We start from the raw sequence: 20,727 nt of genomic DNA, 5'->3' as shown, positions 1-20,727 counted from the left end.
TCTCCTTCTTCTTGTCATTTTCGTTGTCAATATTCAGTGCAAGCGACAATGGGTATTCAGGACGATTTTGGTGATTTTAATGCACTTTCACTTAATATAAACAAACATGTGTACTTTTTGTTGTGGTGGCTAGTGGATTATTTTGAAAGTGTTGTTTATAGGAGAAGAAGGTCATTTTTTTCTTTCATAATTGATAATCCTAATATTTATGAAAATGACAAATTAATAATGAAATGGAGGAGCATGAGTAACTTAGTACGGTCTCTCTAGCATATAAATTAAAAAATATAAAAGATGAAATAACAAGCACATGAATCAATTACAACAAAACTTAGCAATAAATAATAAATTAAGACCAATCATGTGACAACATAACTCAAATAGAATGGTTTTCCTTGAACATCACGTTCAATATAAATTATTGGTTTGCTGAACACGTCTAAAATCTCTGAATATGTAGTGATTATTTTGTGTAAAATTCCTCAAGAACAATTCTTGCTTCAGTTGTTGTTGTTTAATTGATAAACACATCATAGATTTTTTGTATATGTGCACAACAAAACATCCCTTTCTTATAATGATAAATTATGTTTTCACTATATAGCTATTGATCCCTCATCTTTATTCTTTTGTTAAAAAAATAACTGATAAGGATGTCCACGTAAAATTAGCATTTGTAACTTCAACCTTTTATTTGATCAAGAGATTCAATCTCTTGAAACAAAATGCAGTTTTCTTTTTATCTAATTCTAAAATCATGAAAATATTTAAAGTAGCCACACGTGACCAGACTATCTATGACCTGAACCACCAATGACCTAACAAGTTCATTAAAAGGGCTAGGTTTATAAGTTTTGTAAAAATCTTTTTTTACTTTAAAGAAGCTAGAATTTATATTGCGTTTGGATACAAATTTAAGAGGGTAATTTATTTAATTTTAGAAATTTAGAAATGATTTATAACAAATTGTTTGGATAAATTATTTTAAAAGAAATTAAAATTTAAAATTTTATTAGAGTAATTTGATTAGTTAAAATTATATAATCTTAAATTTCATTTCAAAAGTAAAAATTTGATATTTTTTATATTCTCAAATTCATATTTTATGTTTTTTTTTTAATTTATTTTTGGTTTAGTTCGATTTTTTATTAATGTTAATAAGAGTTATTTTATAATTTAAAGTTTTTAGATTTTTTTTCTTAAACCACCACTATTTTTATAACTATAAAATTATTAATATCTAAAATAATTTTTATTATTAATAAAAAAATTATAAATTAATCTTTAAATTGATATCTAATTAGCTACCAAAATTTTAGTTACCAATTAATTTATATTTTAAATTTGATAGCTAATTAAATATCAATTTATAGAATAGTTTATAAATTTTTATTAATGATAGAAACTAGTTTAGATATTAATAATTTTTTAGTCTATAAAATAGTATCTAACTTAGTTAATACATGAACTAATTATTTTTTATTTTTAAAATTAATTTCTGTTTAATAAATTTTTATAGTAAATTAAATAATATTTTATATTTAAAAAATTAAAATTAAGATAACTTTAAATTATGAAATATTAGGTGATATCAAGTCTAGATAAGAAAATATTAGAGGAGTTCAACCAAATTCATATAAATCAAGTCAAATTGAACTCAAGTAATACAATATTGCATTGAACCAAACTCAAGAATTGGTAGAATTGGACTAAAATCAAGCTAGACTAGGCCTAATTAGGTTGGCTCTAGCAAGATCAGTTTACCTTATGTTGGGTTTAAACATACTCAAATCTAAATCGAGTTAATTTTGAAAAATTATATAAATTTAATTTAATTTAATTTAAATTGGATTAGAAATTTGGTTTAATTAAAATAGTTTTATATTTTAGATTTTATCTATTAAATTTGGATAGGATCTATATTGAATATTAGTCTGATCCGCTGTTTATTTTTATTGGATTGAATTTTTTGAATAACGAAAGGAGCTATTGAAAAAATAGATTTTGGATAGAATTATTTTTATAATAAAAAGTATTTTTAAAATAAAAGAAATAAATTAACATTAATTTAATCTACTAATGCTTCATTTAATTTTTATAAATATTATCTTTATTTAAAAAATAAAAATATTTATTACATCCAAAAGAATGTACTATTATTTTCCGATCAAACCTTTTTACTTTTAATTGTTTAAAGACTGGCACAAACAATCTATACAAGTATTAACTATTAAAAATAAAAATTGAAGAATAGAGGAACACAAAGTAAAGAATAAAGCCAACATATCAATTTATGAGATTTTTACATGGTTGGATAAAATAATGTAAAACATTAACTATAATTTTATTAAATAAAATTTGTTATTACATTTTTTATATTTTTTATATCATTAATATATTTTAATACTTTCAATATTTTTTATATCAAAACGGACAAAATTTTATGTTCAAATTCAAATAAAAAAGAATACATGTATTAATAAAAAAAATAACTACCAATTAAACAAATCTATAAAATTTAAAATATATTAACTACCAATTAAACAATCCCATAATTAAAAAGACCAGTTTTATTTTATATCAGCAGAAGAATTGCGAATAGTGTGAGCAATGACCTTAAACAGAGAACTATAAATTCAACGGTTGCTGCGGTAGTTGACGGAGCAATTAAAACTCTCGTTGACCGTTGACCAACTGAATAATGTCCACACCACCGTTGCCGAGATCGGTTGCCGTGGCCGTGAGTGGAGGCTCCAGCAAGGGTAGCCGGCGAGCCGTGCAGTGGGCGGTGGATAATCTCGTCCCTCAAGCCGATAGGTTCATCTTAGTTCACGTTATCTCTCCAATCACTTCAATTGCCACACCAAGTACGTTCCTCGCACTCCCTCATTTTATCACATACGATTGCAAAATCGCTTTGATAACTAAAATGCGATTGTTGTTGTTTTTGGGATCCTAATTCCCAGCTGAAGAGTATATTCCTGTTTCGGAAGCAGACGCAGACGTGTTTGCAGCTTATGTGGACGATGTGAAGCAAAAATCTGAACAAATCTTTGTTCCGTTCAAGAAACTCTGCGGCTCAAACACAGTGAGTGTTTTATATCATATGCAAATGCACAATTTCTTAAGAAGTTGTGGCTTAAACAAATTTTCGTACAAGTTAAAGTGTATTAGATGATTTTATCTTACCTCATAAACCTATTTTATTTATTATTGTTATGTATGTATTTATTAAAAAGTATAGAAGAACTTATTCAATAAATAATTATATATAAGAATATCTATAGATAGTTAGATGAGTTGTTTATTATAATTTTATAAGTTTACTATTTGTTTACACTGTCACAGAAATGTTAAGGTCGCCTAAATAAGTGAATCTTGTAAATGTTAGCATTGATCACATATCAATATTTAAAACCCTATATATATTAACTTCTTTTGGAGTATCACTCCCTCATAACTTGGTTTTCTGGACTGCGCTAGTTTCAACTTGACATTAAAAAGGTGTTAAGCGAAGGCTAATGTGGAAATTTTGTAGATGGAAACAGTGCTGCTAGAAGATGACAATGTGGCAGAAGCACTTCATAGCTTTATTTCGGAGTCCGGGGTCCAAACATTAGTGCTGGGTTCTGACTCCTCAAATTTTATAACAAGGTTTGCGTTTCTAAATATGAAAAATATAGCATACACTTTTTAACACACTTATTATGACACACTCTTCAATATCAGTTGAAATTTATTAGAAATTACAAAACTCATTAAATATGAAGTGAAAATAACCAAAATTTGAGTTTTCATAAATTTTAGTTAATAGTAGAGACTGCTCTTAAAAGAGTATCTCGTTGACCTTTCTCTTCTAAATATTCGAAGTGCTAAAGCAAAATTTGTGATTTTTCTGTTTTGCTGATATTAGTCCATGTAAACTAATCTTACAATAACGTGGTGGAAACTATAAGTATTTTTTAGTTTTTTTTTTCTTCTAACAAATCAACTTGATTCTAACACCCTGAATGCACCTATTATCTAATTATGTTTTTGCACTTTAAAGTTTGGCACTTGCATGCTAAATCTGTCACGTCAACCTCAAGCTTTTGTTAGAAGTACATCGAAATTAACTCATTTTTCTTGCAAACAGTTTATCGAAGAAAGAGGATGGATCATAAAGTAATTCTTAATAATGCCATTAAATTTCAGTTTTTCTTCTTTCAGGAAGCTTAAAGGACCTGGAATACCAACTACCAGCCTAAGATGTGCTCCAGACAGCTGTGATGTGTATGTTGTAGCTAGAGACAGAATTGTTTCGAAGTTGGCCGATTTGTCATCTTCACATTCTCATGGTATGATTGAAGTTCTTGCATTTTGAGATTTTGATGTCTGCACCTGTGCCCTAATTGTGTGGCCATCTTATATTGGTTCTGATAATGATTTCATAGAAGTAGGGTCCCGAATAAAATTTTTATGAAAGAAGTTGTCTAGTTCCTGATTTTTAATTTTCCCTCCAACAGAGACTAGCCCAACAAGTTACTTCATGTCTACTAAAGTAAATGAAGTAGACAATGAGGCTGGCATTGGCAGAGAAATGTCGGGAATCAGTGCATCCACAACAGAATCCAAAATCCTAAAGAATTTCAGATTTTTATCATTATCCGAGCATAGTTACATTGGTCTGCAAACATTTAGTCGCAGGAATTCTTTTGAAAATTCTACCAAAAATGATAATCCAGAAAACTGTGGAGATGATATTGAAATGATTAGCCTCCACTCTTTTGATTCCATTGCTTCTGCACAACGTGAACAGGTAACTTTCTTCTTTTTAGTCAAAAGAAACCTCTGGAGGGCGTCACCCATAAATAACTTATTTGGTGAAAATGCTATATATATTTTTATCTTCCAACATGGCTGTGGTGTTCATATGTTGTGTACTTATGCAGTTAGTCATGCAACAACAAGTGGAACGGCTGCAACTGGAGTTGCAAAATACTATCGCCATGTACAAACAGGTTTGTGTGGAGCTGATTCAAGCTCAAAACCAGGTGAGAGGTTGAAAATATTTTATTTCTCTTGTTTGTACAAGGGAATGCATATCTGGGTCACCAATTCAACTAAGCTATTTTCTTTTATCCCCCTTCCAGTCCCCCACGTTCTCAATACCTATGACAATGCCTACAAAGAAATCAACTTGAATAATTTGTTAAGAGAAAATGTACACTATTTTCCCTAAGAGGATATAATGCTGCTATCAATTATTTTTAAACATTAATTTAGGAAAAACCTGATCTAGAGCCTTGTAGTCATCAAAATTCAAATTCAATAAATAAATCAAAACCAAAAGAAAAGTTATCGGTTTCAATTATATTCAAACTCAAAGCTTATGCCCTCTTTAATTTCAATAAACTCTTTATTCAAAACTATTTTTTTGAAAGCCACGACCATGTCTGTTTCATTGTGGCACAGTTGCCAAAATTGGACTTAAATTGAATCTGTGGTTTGGAGCTTGGCATTCCATGGTACTTATTCTCCAATCAGAAATATATGCCTTTATGACTTAACCCTTTTTACTCGCAGGCCCTTTTACTTTCTTCTGAATCTCTTGAAGAAACTAAAATAGTGAATGCTTCCCTAAAAAGAGAGGAGGTTTTAAGAAAGATTGCTTCTGAAGAGAAAACTAAGTATTTAAAAGTCGTGAAGGAACTTGAGGAGGCGAAAAATAAGTTTTCCAAAGAATCATACGAAAGGCAGATGGCTGAACTTGATGTCCTTAAAGAATCAATAGAGAAACAGAGAATTGTTGATAAATTGCTCTCAAACGACAGGAGATACAGAAAGTACACCATGGATGACATCAAGATAGCGACAAAATTCTTTTCTGAGGACTTGATGATTGGTGAAGGAGGATATGGGAAAGTTTACAAGTGTAATCTTGATCACACACCAGTAGCTGTAAAGGTTCTGCATCAGGATGCAATCAACAAGAAAGAGGAGTTTCTAAAAGAGGTCTTCCTTGTGCTTGGTTTTTTCTTCCCTTTGAAATTCCTTATATTAGAGTGAAATTCTGAGACTTACTGATTTCTTTGGTGTGTCATTCTGGTGGACTTCTTCATATCGTATTTTAAATGTTAATGAATCTAGAGCAGGAATTGATTTATGAAACTTACAAGTGCATCCTCAAGTATCCAAGTCCATTTTAAATATTTAAAATTGGCCATCCCACTACTTCTACTACGGGAAAAGTTGACTATTAACAGTTACTAATCCTTGATAGATCAAGCTTCCTAAGGATTCACACTTTATTTTTTGTCTTCTTCAATTGAACTCATGTGAAATTTTCTGATTTAAATGTAGATTGAATTTTCAAATTACACTCCCTTCATCTCTTTTTTCAATGCTTCCTAATTATAGGTGCCTTTTAAATATCTTAAAAGAATTCAATATTCCAATGCTGCAATAACAAGAGAAAGCATTCCTTTCTGAATATCTGTAGTCTCCCATTTGTTTCAGGTTGAGATTCTTAGTCAACTGCATCACCCTAATATGGTTTTGTTAGTTGGAGCCTGTCCTGAGAATGGTTGCCTAGTTTATGAATACCTGGAAAATGGAAGTCTAGAAGACTATCTTCTCAACAAAAATAGAAAACCACCACTTCCTTGGTTTTTTCGATTTCGCATAGTTTTTGAAATGGCTTGTGGACTTTCGTTCTTGCATAATTCGAAGCCAGAGCCGATTGTCCATCGAGATATAAAGCCTGGCAACATTTTGTTAGACAGAAATTATGTGAGCAAAATTTCTGATGTTGGGCTAGCTAAACTCCTTGCAGAAGTCGTGCCTGACAATATTACAGACTACCGAGAATCAGTCCTTGCCGGTACTCTGCATTACATGGACCCAGAATATCAGAGAACTGGCACTGTTCGACCAAAATCAGATGTATATGCATTTGGAGTTATAACTCTCCAATTAATAACTGGTCGCCATGCACGTGGGCTCATTTTGATTGTTGAAGATGCAATTAGAAATGGCTCCTTCCGTGATTTTTTAGATTCATCAGCTGGAGATTGGCCATTGGATGAGACAGTGGAATTGGCTCAAATTGCTCTTAAATGCACAGCACTTAGATGCAGAGATAGACCAGAACTTGATACTGAAGTTCTTCCACTGCTCGAAAGATTTTCTAATGCGGCAAATGCTAGTGCAAGGATAGGAAGAAATAGTGTAAGTGCACCAAGCCAGTATTATTGTCCAATCCTTCAGGTATAAATCTGCACTTATCTGATGAAAATTTGGTTGTTCTGTTTTTTATGTCTCTGTGTGATACACATCTTTTTCGGATATATCATTATACCCTTGGTTGACTTCTGACTACTGTAGGAAATCATGGATGATCCATATATTGCTGCGGATGGGTTCACTTATGAGTACAGAGCAATCAAGGCATGGCTCAGCAAACACAATGTGTCACCCATGACAAAGCTTAAACTTCAGCATTCTGTGTTGACTCCGAACCATACTCTACGTTCTGCCATTCAGGAGTGGAAGTCAGGAATCACCTTTTGATTAGTAAGCATCAAGGAATGAATATCTTACTAGTTACTGTTTATCTCAATCCAACGCACTTTTACTTGCAGCTTAAAACTGTCAGAATTTGAATTTTCAAGAAGTTTGTAAGATAGGTGTTCAGATAGAGAGAAAAATATTGTAAAAGGTACATATGAAAAGTATACACTCTAACGTGCTGCTAAAAAGCTATTTTTTATTTATTTTTCATTTAACACTGTATATAAACTTTCTATAGCCGTTGTATTTATTCCAAAGAGAAAATGCTAGTTGCTCGTGCAGACTTCTTTGTTACGAACTTATTGGACAAGAATGAAAATTTATTGCACAAGAAATATTTACATATTCATTGAGACGTTGTTTCATTATGAAAGCATTGAAGCTTGTTGAAATCTAGTGATCATAATATAATGGAATAGCTATTTACTTTGTGCTGAAGATGTTAATTATGTCATTGGAAGTATCTTGTATTTATAGTTACATTTTAGGCTTTGTGATGTAAATATATTATTCTTGTGATATAGTCCAAATAATTTTATACTTGCGCAATTGGAACATATTGCTATCTTTTAAAGAAAATGTTTGGTGAAGATCAAAGTAGAATGACATTTTAATTTAAAGTGTGTATTAAAGAAGCATATACATGAGCAAAAACAAGAGATTTTTCTTTACAAGAAAAAGTAAGTGATAAAAAATTAAGAATGTGATATTTAGAGACCTAAATAACTCTAAACACCCATAATTTCTCTCTATCCCTCCCTAGTCAAATCATATGATAGTGATACATACGATATTACGGGCGTTGTAATTTTTTAAAAAAAATTTCAAATAGTAAAACTCTTGGCTACGAATATCTTCAAATTTGTCCTCTGTATTTTTATGTTTCCTTTTCGTGGAGCCTCTAGTGCTCTGAGTGAAAAATCACTTGCCAGTTTCCACAATCTTATCTCGTACAATTTCAACATTAATTATCAGCACTCTCACGTTCCATTTGTGCTTGCAGGCATGCAATATATATGATGAGCCAGCACTATATTGCTGCTATATTGCCACTGCATAGCAGACTACTTTACCATGGCTTATTAGTCCCTTCAGCCTTTACATACATGTATTCATTTCTACATTTATTTCTACCTTCTGGGGACTTATGGCGCCAAAGGGGTGTGGTTTGACATGTAATATCCAGAAGCATCAATCATCTATTTGTGTAAATTCTAGAGCATTTGCATCAGGATCACGTGTAAAGATTGCTGGTCTTCCAGATCGACTAAGTGTGTAGGGAATATCTACAAAGTAGAAAATAACATGAAGGCATAGAACATAATGTTGAACCACAAGTTATGTTATTTATAGAAGTTGTACCAGCTTTATCAAGGATTGCTTTCAGCTTGGAAACATCCCGGATTGCAATACATGTGTGACGATCTCGACCACCATGTTGCGGTCGTCCAGTTAAAGGGTCAGGATTTGGAAGCTCCATCAAATGAATCATCTCAGAGCCTACCCACAACCAAGCACCTCTGTATGGAAGCTTATCATTTGGCCTTGCTTCATTTATCTTGAGGCCTAAATTTCATTCATTTTAGTTATTCATATATTTGCTTCTAGGTAAACACAATGCACACAGCAAATTTAAGTTTGACAAGCTGGCATACCAAGAACGTTCTGATAAAAGTCTAGGGATCTTTCTAGACTCTCACATAAAATTCCAACATGGTGCATATTAACGACCCCATAATCTGAAAAATACCAGCAACGTCAAAATAAAAGCAACTCTGAAACACGTGAACAAAGCAGAAAATGAACAATAACCAACTATATACCACTTTCTTCATTGATAGAGACTGATTCTTTGTCAAGTACATCCCCTTCAACAGAGGCCTGAGCTTTTATAGCCATGCTAGGAATATGCCATCTCCCATTTCTGACACCAGCATGATCAAATTTGGACTGCAGGTTTGTAGTTGTGGGAGAAAGGCTAACATGATTCAACTGCAACCAAAATGGATTGGCAAAGAGAAATAAGATTGGGTGTCCAGAATGACAGTACATAATGGCATTCTATTGAAGTGTCAATTAACAAAGTTCCCCGATGAGAGATTGCTGAAATTCATTTGGAACTAAATGAAGTTACATTTTTCAAGATCCGTTCGGGAATCCTTCTTTTCCCTGATCTGATTGAGAATTACCAACAAAATATATTATGTTTCTTTTTATTAACAGATAATTGATTGTATTTAGCACCGAGATTATAGAATTGCAATTCAAATCATGAATCCTCATGCTAATTTTTGAACCACAAATCCTACAATGTATCAGTAGCAATGTTCAGAAGCACAGCAAAAATATAACTACAAATATATTATATAAATTATGTATAATTCTCAGTGGAATAATTTTAGACAAGAAAATTATCATAAGTATCATAAAATAAAACATGAGTAATAACCTAGTGGATGATGAGACCTCTATTTCAAAAAAGCACATGCAAACCTATGCAACAATAGAATATAGTACACAGAAGGAGTCGATGATGATGTGAAACCTTGTTTCAGAAGAACAAAGGCATATAATAATCAAGGTGTGTCAGTAATGCTCCTGTACCTCCCTTTTATTTAATAATTTACGCTCATCAAACTTGTCAGTTTTGTTGATAAGAAATGGTGAAAGAAAACATAAAAAACCAGCAAATTGCTAAATCTTGTCATATTGAATTACATTAAATTACCCAAGTATCATAAGATTCAAAGTCATGTGACTTTCACATGATATGAATATAGGCCAGCTAAATTGTATCAGATTGCGTGATTCAAATTGAGAAATGAGAATCAGAAGATTCCAATGACAATGTTACCTCCAATAAGGGAAAAACACCTAAGAAACTGAAACATGTCAAACAATCAGTAGTGAGGGGGAGTCGGATGCTACCATATCCTAATCAGTGATGATTTATTCCCAATCTAAAAAGGTATCAAGTGCCCAGGAAAATCCAGTTTTCTCCCTCATAACCCTTCAGTACATAACGTCCATCCATGGAGCCACAGTGAGTATGGAGATAAAGGTGGTATCAGACACAACTGATATCATAATAACTTGTTTCCTACCATTTCAAATTCCCAGTAAGCCATGGTATTATTAAAAGGACGAAACTTAGATAAAATACCTTAAGTATTTTTGTGTTATTCTCCTATCAGAATTTGAGTTTTATCTCAGTCGTAATAAGATTAGATTAAAATATTATGCCGATGATTAAAACGAAATTTCAATTCTGATTGAAAAACCATAAGAACGAAACTTAAGTTATTGCAACTAAGTTTTCTCTTCCCAACATGAGCAGAGTTAGAAATCATGGATTTTGCAATCAAACTTTACATCTTGCAAGCAAAACAGAAAAGCCCCTTTTACAGAAGAGATGAGATTCCTGAAGATGATGAATTCTGAAATCACCTTTTGGTTCAGAGGGGAGAGAAAGGAAGGTGCTTTCAGAAGGGACGCCATTGCAGAGCAACAATTCATCATCTGGGGTGTCTTCTAATTTGACATATAATTTGGGAACCTCATATGAATATACAGGGTAATGAGTGGACACGGTACCCTTCCAACCTTCAGCAGCTCCACCAATTTCAGGGTAGACACTGAACACTGACCACTAATTTGGGTTTGGAGCATTACTGTAAAATCCCAACATAATGGGGACCCTTCTGTAAATAAGATACAATATGGAGAATGTTCACAATTTGCAAAACTACTGATTTCCAGTTTTTTCTTCTTCTTCTTCTTCTACTTCTTCTTACTACACTATATACATAGTACAAATTTATTTGGTGAATAAAATGTGAGGATTTCACTATTTAAAAAACATAATTATTAGTAATAACGAAGTATTATTTTGGAAGTTTAATATTAAACAAAATTCAATCACATAATATTTAATACAGATTAGTGGGAAGGAATTTGGTATGTCATAAGTTTAAATGTTAACATAAATATAAGCGCGTGAATTAATCACGATTTAATTAATAATTTTAAATTTCGATTTATAATTACATTAAATATTTAAAAAAGATGACGAGATAAATAGTAATAATAAGTGCAAGGATCTAGTTAAATTTGTTTAAGAATTTTTTAAATTATATGAAATTTAAATATTTTGTTAATTTAATTACAAATTTATCAATAAAAAGGTTAACTATTAGAACATATTTAATGAGATTATAGGTTTCACTAATAACCACTAAAATATCATGTGTTAAGGATCCAATAGAAAATAATGAAAACATGTTCTTAGACTTTAATGAGATAGATTATATAGAATATGGTCGATATTAGTTCTAATAAGGTGGTTAGGTTATTATTGTGACAGAGAGTACCAACACAATAACCTATCATAATGTGATAGGTATGATAATTCTAACTTTCAAGTATAGATTTTTTTGTTTATAATGAAATAAATGTGAACTAATGATAATTATTTATTGATGTTTGAATAGATGTTTATGTGGTAAAATTATTATGTTTGAATAATTAGTTACCCTATATTTGTGTATGTTTAGTGTATTAGGATTGTATTAATTTATAGGTAAACATATGTTTTGACATGTAGGATAATTGAACAATACACATTTATATAATTTTATATCACAAAATAAATTTTTGTATTAATAAAGAATTCTTTTTGTAATGGATATATTTTATACTATATGCATTGTGTGTAATAGTAATAGTGATTTATATAGAATCATTACAAATTTAATTTTATAATAATAATTATTATTATTATATCAAAATATGAAATCATATCAAATAAATTACATATCTGTCTCTAAAAAAATGGCAACACACTACTTCTTCATCTTTTGTTGCAATAAATTGTTTTGTCTATTCAGTTTAATAACATTAAAAGGTACTTTTAAATACTCTAAATTGTATTTTTAATTAAATAGTGCTAAAATATATAGTATTACTTTTAATAATCATTTGTTTAGATCATAGTCCATTTATCTTTTTTTTTCTTAGACCTTTTGGATTATACGCCCGTTAAAATCATTTCACATTTTTTTTTAAATTTTACTACTACTACTAAAAAAGAGCAAACATGTATTAACAGAAGCTTTAAAACAAGTAGTTTATTTTTAAGTCACTGTTAAATGGGTCACCCATTTATTACACTATTAATTAAAAGAAACAAAAAAATTATGAGCTACGTATTATGTAATTTTATAAATACATTCTTTCCAAATTTTATGGGGATTGTAAGTCAAAAAAAAATGTGAGTACATATGTTAAGAATAATAATTTTTATATCCATTGTCTAATGTATTTGATTCTTTCTATTGTTTAGCTAGATACTTATTGGAGTTTTTTTGTCTTGTTATCCACCTTATTGGTGAAAATAATATTTTTTCTTGATACTTTGATGCTTCAAGAGAATTAGATTAGGTTTTGTATCCCATTGTTTTGTCTATTATTATTGTTTGTTTCTTGATATTATTTTCGAAGCATTTACACAGAAAATAATTGATTATTGAGTAAGGGAGAAGAAATATGTATAGAAATTCTCAGGTTTAATGATCATTAGCAAGTCAAAAGAGAATTTCAGGATATGGAAAAACATATTGTAATAAAGTGGAACACATGATGAAATAGTATAGGATCCTTAAGAAGAAAGATAAAAGGATAGGGAAACAATAACAATAGAAGAAAGGATAAGACAAAATCATTATTGCGATTATGTACAAAAATGACTGTGTTAATTTTACTTCGCAAGAGTATGAATGGATTATTGACTCTATTGTCTCATTTCACGTTACACCATGTTGTTATTATTTCACATAATGTATTTTGAATTTTGGGTATGTGAAGATGGAAAGGGATAACACTGGTGCAGAAAAGGGTCAAATAACGATTCTTTTAGCAATAAGACAACAGTCGTGAAATCGTTGTATATAAACACACACTACAAAAAAACTTGTATGTGGTGGCGGTTATAATATGGCGGTTATTAAAAACCGCCACAATTAACTGTATAATACGACAGCTTCTTAACCGCCATAATCTTCCTTCGAAATGTGGCGTGTAGAACCGCCATAATTATCCTTTGAAATAAACGCTCTCCCATAATTCGTTCCCTCCTTCTTGACCTTCCTCTTTCCCAATATCTTTTTCGTATTTCCCTCTTCGAAAATATACAACTTTACTCTTTTTTTTCGTATTCCCCCCTCACATTTCCCTCTTCGAACCTTGTCCTCACTGAACCCCCTTCTCACCGCAACGCAACCCCTCTCACTGAAACTTCCCCTCTTTCGTATTCCCCTCTCTCAGCTAACCCTAACCGTTCTCATTCTCGTTCTATTCTCCTTCTCTTATCACCGCAACCCTTCTCTTCTCACTCTCACCGAAAACCCTTCACATTCTCACCGCAAACCCTCTTCTCATTCTCACTAAAACCCTTCTTCTTAATCTCACCGCAAACCCTCTTCTCATTCTCACTGAAACCTTTTTTCTCAATCTCACTGCTAACGTTCTCACTCTCACTGTTCTCAGTCTCACCGCAAACCATATCACCCTTCTCACTCTTCTCACAATGTTTGGCCGCCATTATCGCCGCAATCCTTGGTTCGTTGTTGCAACAGGTACGTGGAACGATCATTTTTTCTAGCAAAGTTATGTTTTTGTGTGTATTTTCTTCTGAATATAATTTTGAAGTTCCTAATTTCGAAACCCTCACCATCAATTCTTTTGTTCTTCATTTCCAAACCCTATATATTTAATCTCATCATCACAACCTTTGGCAATAAGCACCTCGCTCTTAAGGTAAGAACCCATTGGCATTTTTTTTTCTCTGAAGTTGTGTGGTTTGTATGGTAAGGATATTCCACGAAGGAAACGTTTTGATGTTTTTGGTTTCATATTTCGTTTTTGCTTCTGCCATCTCTTTATTATTTGTGGTGTTCTAATGAGAAATAGGGACATTGTAAGCATCACGATGTCACCAACAAGGACTCTGAGCATCATGATTTACACTTTTTTTGACATAGGTATATTTTTCACCCTTTTCATGTGTTCCATTGTTTTGTCCTGCATATTTATGTTGTAAGTGTTCGTTTCTTCATGAACAATGTCATTAAATCTTTTGTTAATCCCAAGGAACCCTGAGGAGATCCCATGGGAATGAGAACGAAGCTAATATCATTGTTGAGTCCACCAGAGTTGGAAGATGAGCATGATGCCTGTGATTAGCAAACTCTACTGTTTATCTTCTCAAACGGTGCTAAGGGTTAGGAGGGGGCCACATATGGTGAATGGAGGGGGTTGTTTTCAGGGTTGATGGTTGTGGAATTTATGGCACAAAGGTACAATTGATTCAAAAAGATGGGGAAGGAGATGCTTTGCTTCTTGTGCATTGAAAGGTATGTGAAAAATTAATCCTAATCTTTATCAAGTTTTTCATAGAGTGTGCATGCAACGTGTTGTGTTTCTGTGTATATATATTTTAAGTTTGTGATTAAGTTTCCATTTCTAGATTTTGGTGGTAAAAAAATATTAATCTCTTGCATTCATATATCTTGAGATATATCATATATATAATCTAAACTAAATGTGTATATGTTTGATGGTTTAATTTGCTATATATTGGGAGTTTTAGTTTTACACGTGAGATTGATTTGGTATGCAATGATAAAATTTGCACATAAGTTAACTTTGTGTGATGTTCAGGGAGGCATGGTTGAGGCCCTTAGCATTTACAAGAAGTGGAAAGGATAGCCTGAGGATATGACAGAGCCAGAGGATGTCATGATCGATCAACCATCCAATGTTTGCCCCAAGGTTATCAGACTCGAGAGTCTACTTAGACTCGTGGGAGTCCAGTAAACTCGACTCGTAAACCCGACTCGTAGACTCGTAAGAGTCTATTTCACACAAAAAATTTAACAAAAACAAAAAATTCATGATACAATTTCATGAAGCATCAGTTTCATGCTTCCATTCAATATCTATTATATTTCCTGCAGCATTCTAACTTCTAGGTGGTAGTGGAAATACTGAATTTCCAAACATCTTACAATGTACCAAAAATCTAAAAAAAAAAATCAATTAGCCAAAATTTTAAAAAAATCCAATCTGCACAAACCCAATTTGAAAAATCCCAACCCAATTTAAAAAGCCCAAACATAATTTAAACAACCCTAACCCCAATCTGTCCTAACCCTAAAAATCTACCACAGCACATGCGCAGTGAGTTGCGAAGAGCAGCGGGAGGTGCGACGACGATGCGCAGCGAGGTGCAACGAGCGGCGCGGTGCACTGCGACGGCGGCACGGTGCGCTGCGACGAGGAGGCTTGACGGCAGTGAGGAAGATGACACCATGAGCGAGAAAGAAACCCTAATCACAATGGAACACACTGTTTTGGGTCATTTTTTCGCAACTCGATGACTCGGTCTTAAACTCGCGAGTTTGACCAAGTCAACTCCGAGTTTACTCAAAAACGAGTTTACTCCCGAGTCGACTCGTCAACCCTCAGCTGACCCTTAAACTCGCAAGGGTTTACGAGTTAACCCTAGGGTTTGATAACCTTGGTTTGCCCATTGAAGTATCTTCTCTCCTAAGCTCAAATCAATGTGGTTTGCTAAATGTCTAGGCTTTTACTTTCCAAATTCTAGATAGAATACCTTATTCATTTTATGGGGTTTGGTTTGCTAAGGAGTGCCATAAAACCTTAGTACTCCTATGACACTTATTAGAAAAACCTTTATTTTATTACTTCTTCCATATCTGTTGCTTTAGAATTTTTTGGAAATGAGAACTTTTGTTGGAGATCAGTGATGGTCAATTCTTAGTTTATTTTCATTTTTTGGTTGTTTCCTTTGCTGCATGGTTTAGGTTGGAAGTGAGCTGGAGCCAAAATTATGTGGCTAAACAATTTCTTTTTTGATAATTCATTTCTAAAAAAATTATAATGTTATACTTTATGAACAATATTTTAAGTATTTTAAATGTTAGGCTTAATTAAATATCTTAAATAGGAAGGAAATGGGAGAAGATGGATAAAAATGTTGATGCGGATATTGTGATTATGGGAGCTGGTATATGTGGTCCTGCAACAGCCCTTGCCTTTCACATGTTTCCTCTTTTTAGCTTCTTTTTTAATTCTACTCTAAAACTATTAATATTGCTAATTTTATGTCATTGGTGAATATTACAATTTATTATTCATAAAGTATTTTAGGAGTTGAATCATGATTTGATACATTAATTGTTTCTTCCATGGCATACAAGATTTAGTAATTTTTGCAACCATTAGAATAACATTAATGGTTTCTTCCATGGAATACAATTAGATTAATTTTGCAACCATTAGTAATTTTTGAGTTTCCATTTTTATTACTGGATTATGAATTTTAAATGACATGGTCCAGCATCTAATGCTTCTATTTCTCTATTAAATATAATTTACACATCCAACCATAGTCATGATCTTAAGTCTCTTTATTTGATATTGGCCCTTTGTACGGTCTAGGGAAGGGAAGCATAGTGGTGTGATGTACATGGTATATATCATCCCTATTGACCTTTGATGTTCAAACTCTTTCTATTTAAATATCTATATTATTAAGATATTAATTTGGTTATTATTTTATTATTTAGACAGTTGCAGTTCTCATGAATCTAAAGGTAAATCCTAAAATTATAATTGATTTATAATTGTTGATTTTTATTAGCTGCCTTAATTCAATTTTATTGCCTTCATATAATTTCTCTCGCTCATATTATACCTTGAATTTCATAATATAATATTGCTTTCATTTATTTTTCAAAAATTATCAATTAACTCTAAGCATATTTTAATTTAGTCCAGGCACCGGATGTTGGAAGTGGTGATGCATCATCAAGTCAGAATATTATGGGATCAAGTGGAGGCAATAAGACAAATTAGGATTGAAAGTGAAAGAATTTATATTTTGACAATGTAATTTACTTGTCGTTTGGATTAGTTTGACATTATTAACTTTGTTATCAATGAATAAATGAAGTCATCTTTTGATTATTATGTTTAGCAATTTTAATTATATTATGAAATTAGTTTATGTTACAATTTAATTATATTATGAAATTTAATTATAATATGAAATTAAATAATATTATGAAATCAAATTATAAAATAGAATTAAATAAATTATTATAAATATTAAAAATAAAATTAAATATTTAATATTCGAATTATGACAGTTATAAAGTATAGTATAAATGTCATACAATACTGTATAAAGTGGCGGTTAAAACTGTCACTATTTACGTTAGAATTGGTTTACACAGTTTTAAAATTACGACATTTATAACTGACGTCAATTACATGCTTAAAACCGCCACTTTATACAATGCATAATATGGCGTCTGCTACAACGGTTCTCAAATGACCGCCACATTAAACTTTGTGGCGGCAAGAATTCTGGCGGTACGCGATACCGCCACAAACGTATAATGCGGCGGTTAAAAACGCCAGTTTTTGCAAAAATAACCGTCGCATTATACACGTTTTTTTGTAGTGACACATGTTCTTGAATCGTCGTGTTTATCTCATACATTAACGATGGTTATTATCATAATCTCCATTTTAGACCCTTCCTTGCATTACCAAACATTATACATGCAAGAGGTATAAAAGAGCGGTTATGGTCCTAACTGTCATTTTAACCCTTCCCCTGACTCAACAAAGATGGAGGTATAAAACAACGATTATGACCATAACCGCCGTTTTAGACCTTCCCCAAAAGGTATAAACGGCGTTATGGTCATAACCACTGTGAATTAAGAGAATTTTTTTAGTTCATTATGTTTTATGCGCTTTCCCATCTAAATTAACCTGTTCAGTTAAACCTAGCCAGCTAAATAGATAAATTCAGATAATCAAATTATATATTGATAAAAAATTATTACAAACACTAATACATATTCCTATCTATCTATATAATTCTTATACTATTGATTAGCTATCCTAAAGTTATAGAAATTAAGGAAATATGTGGTTCAAGCATGTCTCACATAATCTATGGCGGCCAAAGGCCGTGGTTGCTCATCCGTACATAACTTCATTACAAAATAAGATTTACATTAATTAGTGTTAAGATACATATACATTAAAGAATTATAAAGAATAATTTAAATATTATTACCTACTCCCAATTTGTTTTAATGTCTAGTCTTACAATGGTAACCATCCATTGCAAACGTAATAGCCACACTTATAGCATCCGGGTTGTCTATTACACTATAATTCAATAGAAATTAAAAGTTAATATTGATAAACATGAAAAGAGGAAGACAAAAATTACAAACCTTTAGGTTCAACCATGTCAGCTTTTGATAATTTGCACTGAGTCGACCTTTGAGTTTGGTATATCCACGCCATGCCCTGATTAATACAAAAAGTCGCGTTAGTAGACGTTTAAGTAGCATACGGAGTTAAGTTTCTAATGTAATTACACATCAATTATTTGCTTCAGATGTGTAAATGACTTCTTGTGCAGTGAACGAAACCACATAACAATCTTAACAACCGTGTGATGGAAGAAGTCCAAGCTCAGGACCAACCACTAGGTCAATGGAAAGAAAGATTCAAGAAGACTGGGACTCTGCTACAAATGGCAGAGACACCCTTTTATACATGTTCAAAAAGGTCATAACCTATTGTAGAATTTCTATAGTAGAATTTAATTTTTTGCTAAATTTAGAATAAGAATTTTACTTGTAAATTTTCTTATTTTGAATTAGGGTTGAATTTAGGCATCTAAAAATCAACCTAGGTTAAATTAGGATTTCTATAACACTCCTAATTAACCTAGGATGGTCATTTAGACCTAAATGAGTCACATGAAGCACTTAGTCATGTTTGCCTTGTGATCTCATTTAGGCACCTAATTCAAACTTAATTGGTTTGAATTTTCCCACTTGTAATCAAATGGTCAAACCTCTCACTATATAATGAAGTGCTTGGCTCTCATTTTTTCAAAAGATCAAATATATGAGTGAATTGTTGTCAAGTTTGCAAGTTTTCTCACTCCCTTGTCAAGACCTCTTTAGGATAGACACCTTGATCTTCTTCTTCACCTTTTCAAGTGATATGGCTCAACCAATCACTCTCCCTGCTATTCATGCATCTTCAAGGAAACCTAGTTCCATTGGAGTCATCCTTGTCCATTAGTTCCATCAAGCTTCTGCCCAAGTTCATAAAAAATTCAAGAAAGCAATTCAGCAATGAAGGCAATGTTATCACCATGGATAACACAAGTAACTGCCAATGACCCCTATATCATCCATGAAAAGAGTTAGTAGATATTTAAAACATGAAATAGTAATAATTGACGACTTATAATTGAACTTACTCATTAATATAAGGGCAAGAATAAATTTGTTTTCCCTCTAAACCCAGAGTGTTAGTGATGAATGATTGGGTTTCGACTTTCTTTGCTCTAATTGGATTAATCAAATAGGGATCCAAGAATCCATAGATACCTTGATTCCCTTCATTAATAGAAACTCCAGACAAATACCTATAAGTTATTAGTTAAAGCATAATAAATAATAATTTCACATAAAATAAATTGAAATATAGGTAAAGATACTTACATCATAAAAAATTGAATTATAGTTATATTGAGTTATTGGTTTCCAACTGCAAATTCTAACAAATCTGACATGTATATGTACAGGGGCATGTCAGTGTTTCTTACAAAAAAAGGTATCATCCCATGAAACCTCGATAGGGTCTTGACCAAGATCTTTAGTCGTTGTTGTTAAAAAAGTTATAGGATCGTCAAAGAGAACCTCAAACTTCTTTTTTGGACTTGGTTTTCGACAAGGTTTCTACAAAATAAAGAACATTTGTATTAAATTAGATGTAATACATAAAAATAAATTAATATAATGAAATTATTACCGGGGGTTCTAGTTTAATTCAAACGAGGTGTCTAGGTCAGACTATGAATGTCTGAAATGTCTCGACCACAATGGTTACCTCATCTGTAGGTAGTGGAACATGAGCATCAGCTACTTGTACTTTTTTCACCGTTACCTTCACCATATCAAGGGAGAGAGAAACGTTATATAAGGTACCTCTTGAAAGACTTTTCCAATGACCACCATTTGAGAAAAGATGTCTCCCTCTATCAGTAACTCA

At 31.9% G+C, this 20,727-nt stretch overlaps 2 protein-coding genes and 2 long non-coding RNA genes across 5 annotated transcripts; 3 read left to right on the top strand and 1 right to left on the bottom strand.

The window, feature by feature from the left end:
- The first annotated feature begins 2,587 nt into the window (after positions 1–2,587).
- Positions 2,588–7,900, top strand: LOC137807206 (U-box domain-containing protein 34). Of its 2 annotated transcripts, none has more exons than XM_068607704.1 (9): positions 2,588–2,867; positions 2,967–3,088; positions 3,539–3,654; positions 4,210–4,337; positions 4,506–4,798; positions 4,932–5,033; positions 5,566–5,994; positions 6,499–7,248; positions 7,366–7,900. In XM_068607704.1, the coding sequence occupies exons 1-9, from the start codon at positions 2,702–2,704 to the stop codon at positions 7,549–7,551; spliced, it is 2,292 nt and encodes a 763-aa protein (XP_068463805.1). In that variant the 5' UTR covers positions 2,588–2,701; the 3' UTR covers positions 7,552–7,900. The 2 variants fall into 2 exon arrangements, with proteins under 2 accessions (XP_068463805.1, XP_068463806.1); XM_068607705.1 differs by having other exon boundaries at positions 2,593–2,867; positions 2,997–3,088.
- A 583-nt stretch (positions 7,901–8,483) lies between these two features.
- Positions 8,484–11,239, bottom strand: LOC137807207 (glyoxylase I 4). The gene is made up of 5 exons (XM_068607706.1): positions 10,999–11,239; positions 9,375–9,543; positions 9,207–9,290; positions 8,914–9,117; positions 8,484–8,837 (listed from the first exon to the last, which is right to left on the bottom strand). The coding sequence occupies exons 1-5, from the start codon at positions 11,068–11,070 to the stop codon at positions 8,743–8,745; spliced, it is 624 nt and encodes a 207-aa protein (XP_068463807.1). The 5' UTR covers positions 11,071–11,239; the 3' UTR covers positions 8,484–8,742.
- Positions 11,240–14,393: 3,154 nt separating this feature from the next.
- Positions 14,394–15,375, top strand: LOC137805879 (uncharacterized). Its single transcript, XR_011080266.1, has 3 exons — positions 14,394–14,588; positions 14,698–14,960; positions 15,268–15,375. It is a non-coding gene; the product is annotated as an uncharacterized lncRNA (long non-coding RNA).
- A 1,083-nt stretch (positions 15,376–16,458) lies between these two features.
- LOC137805878 (uncharacterized) lies at positions 16,459–17,598 on the top strand. Its single transcript, XR_011080265.1, has 3 exons — positions 16,459–17,101; positions 17,199–17,225; positions 17,405–17,598. It is a non-coding gene; the product is annotated as an uncharacterized lncRNA (long non-coding RNA).
- Positions 17,599–20,727: the final 3,129 nt, after the last annotated feature.

This window comes from Phaseolus vulgaris, chromosome 3 (genome assembly GCF_000499845.2).
Source record: "Phaseolus vulgaris cultivar G19833 chromosome 3, P. vulgaris v2.0, whole genome shotgun sequence".
NCBI lineage: Eukaryota > Viridiplantae > Streptophyta > Magnoliopsida > Fabales > Fabaceae > Phaseolus > Phaseolus vulgaris.
Note: the sequence above shows the minus strand (reverse complement) of the source record. Positions and strands in the feature narration are given on the sequence as shown.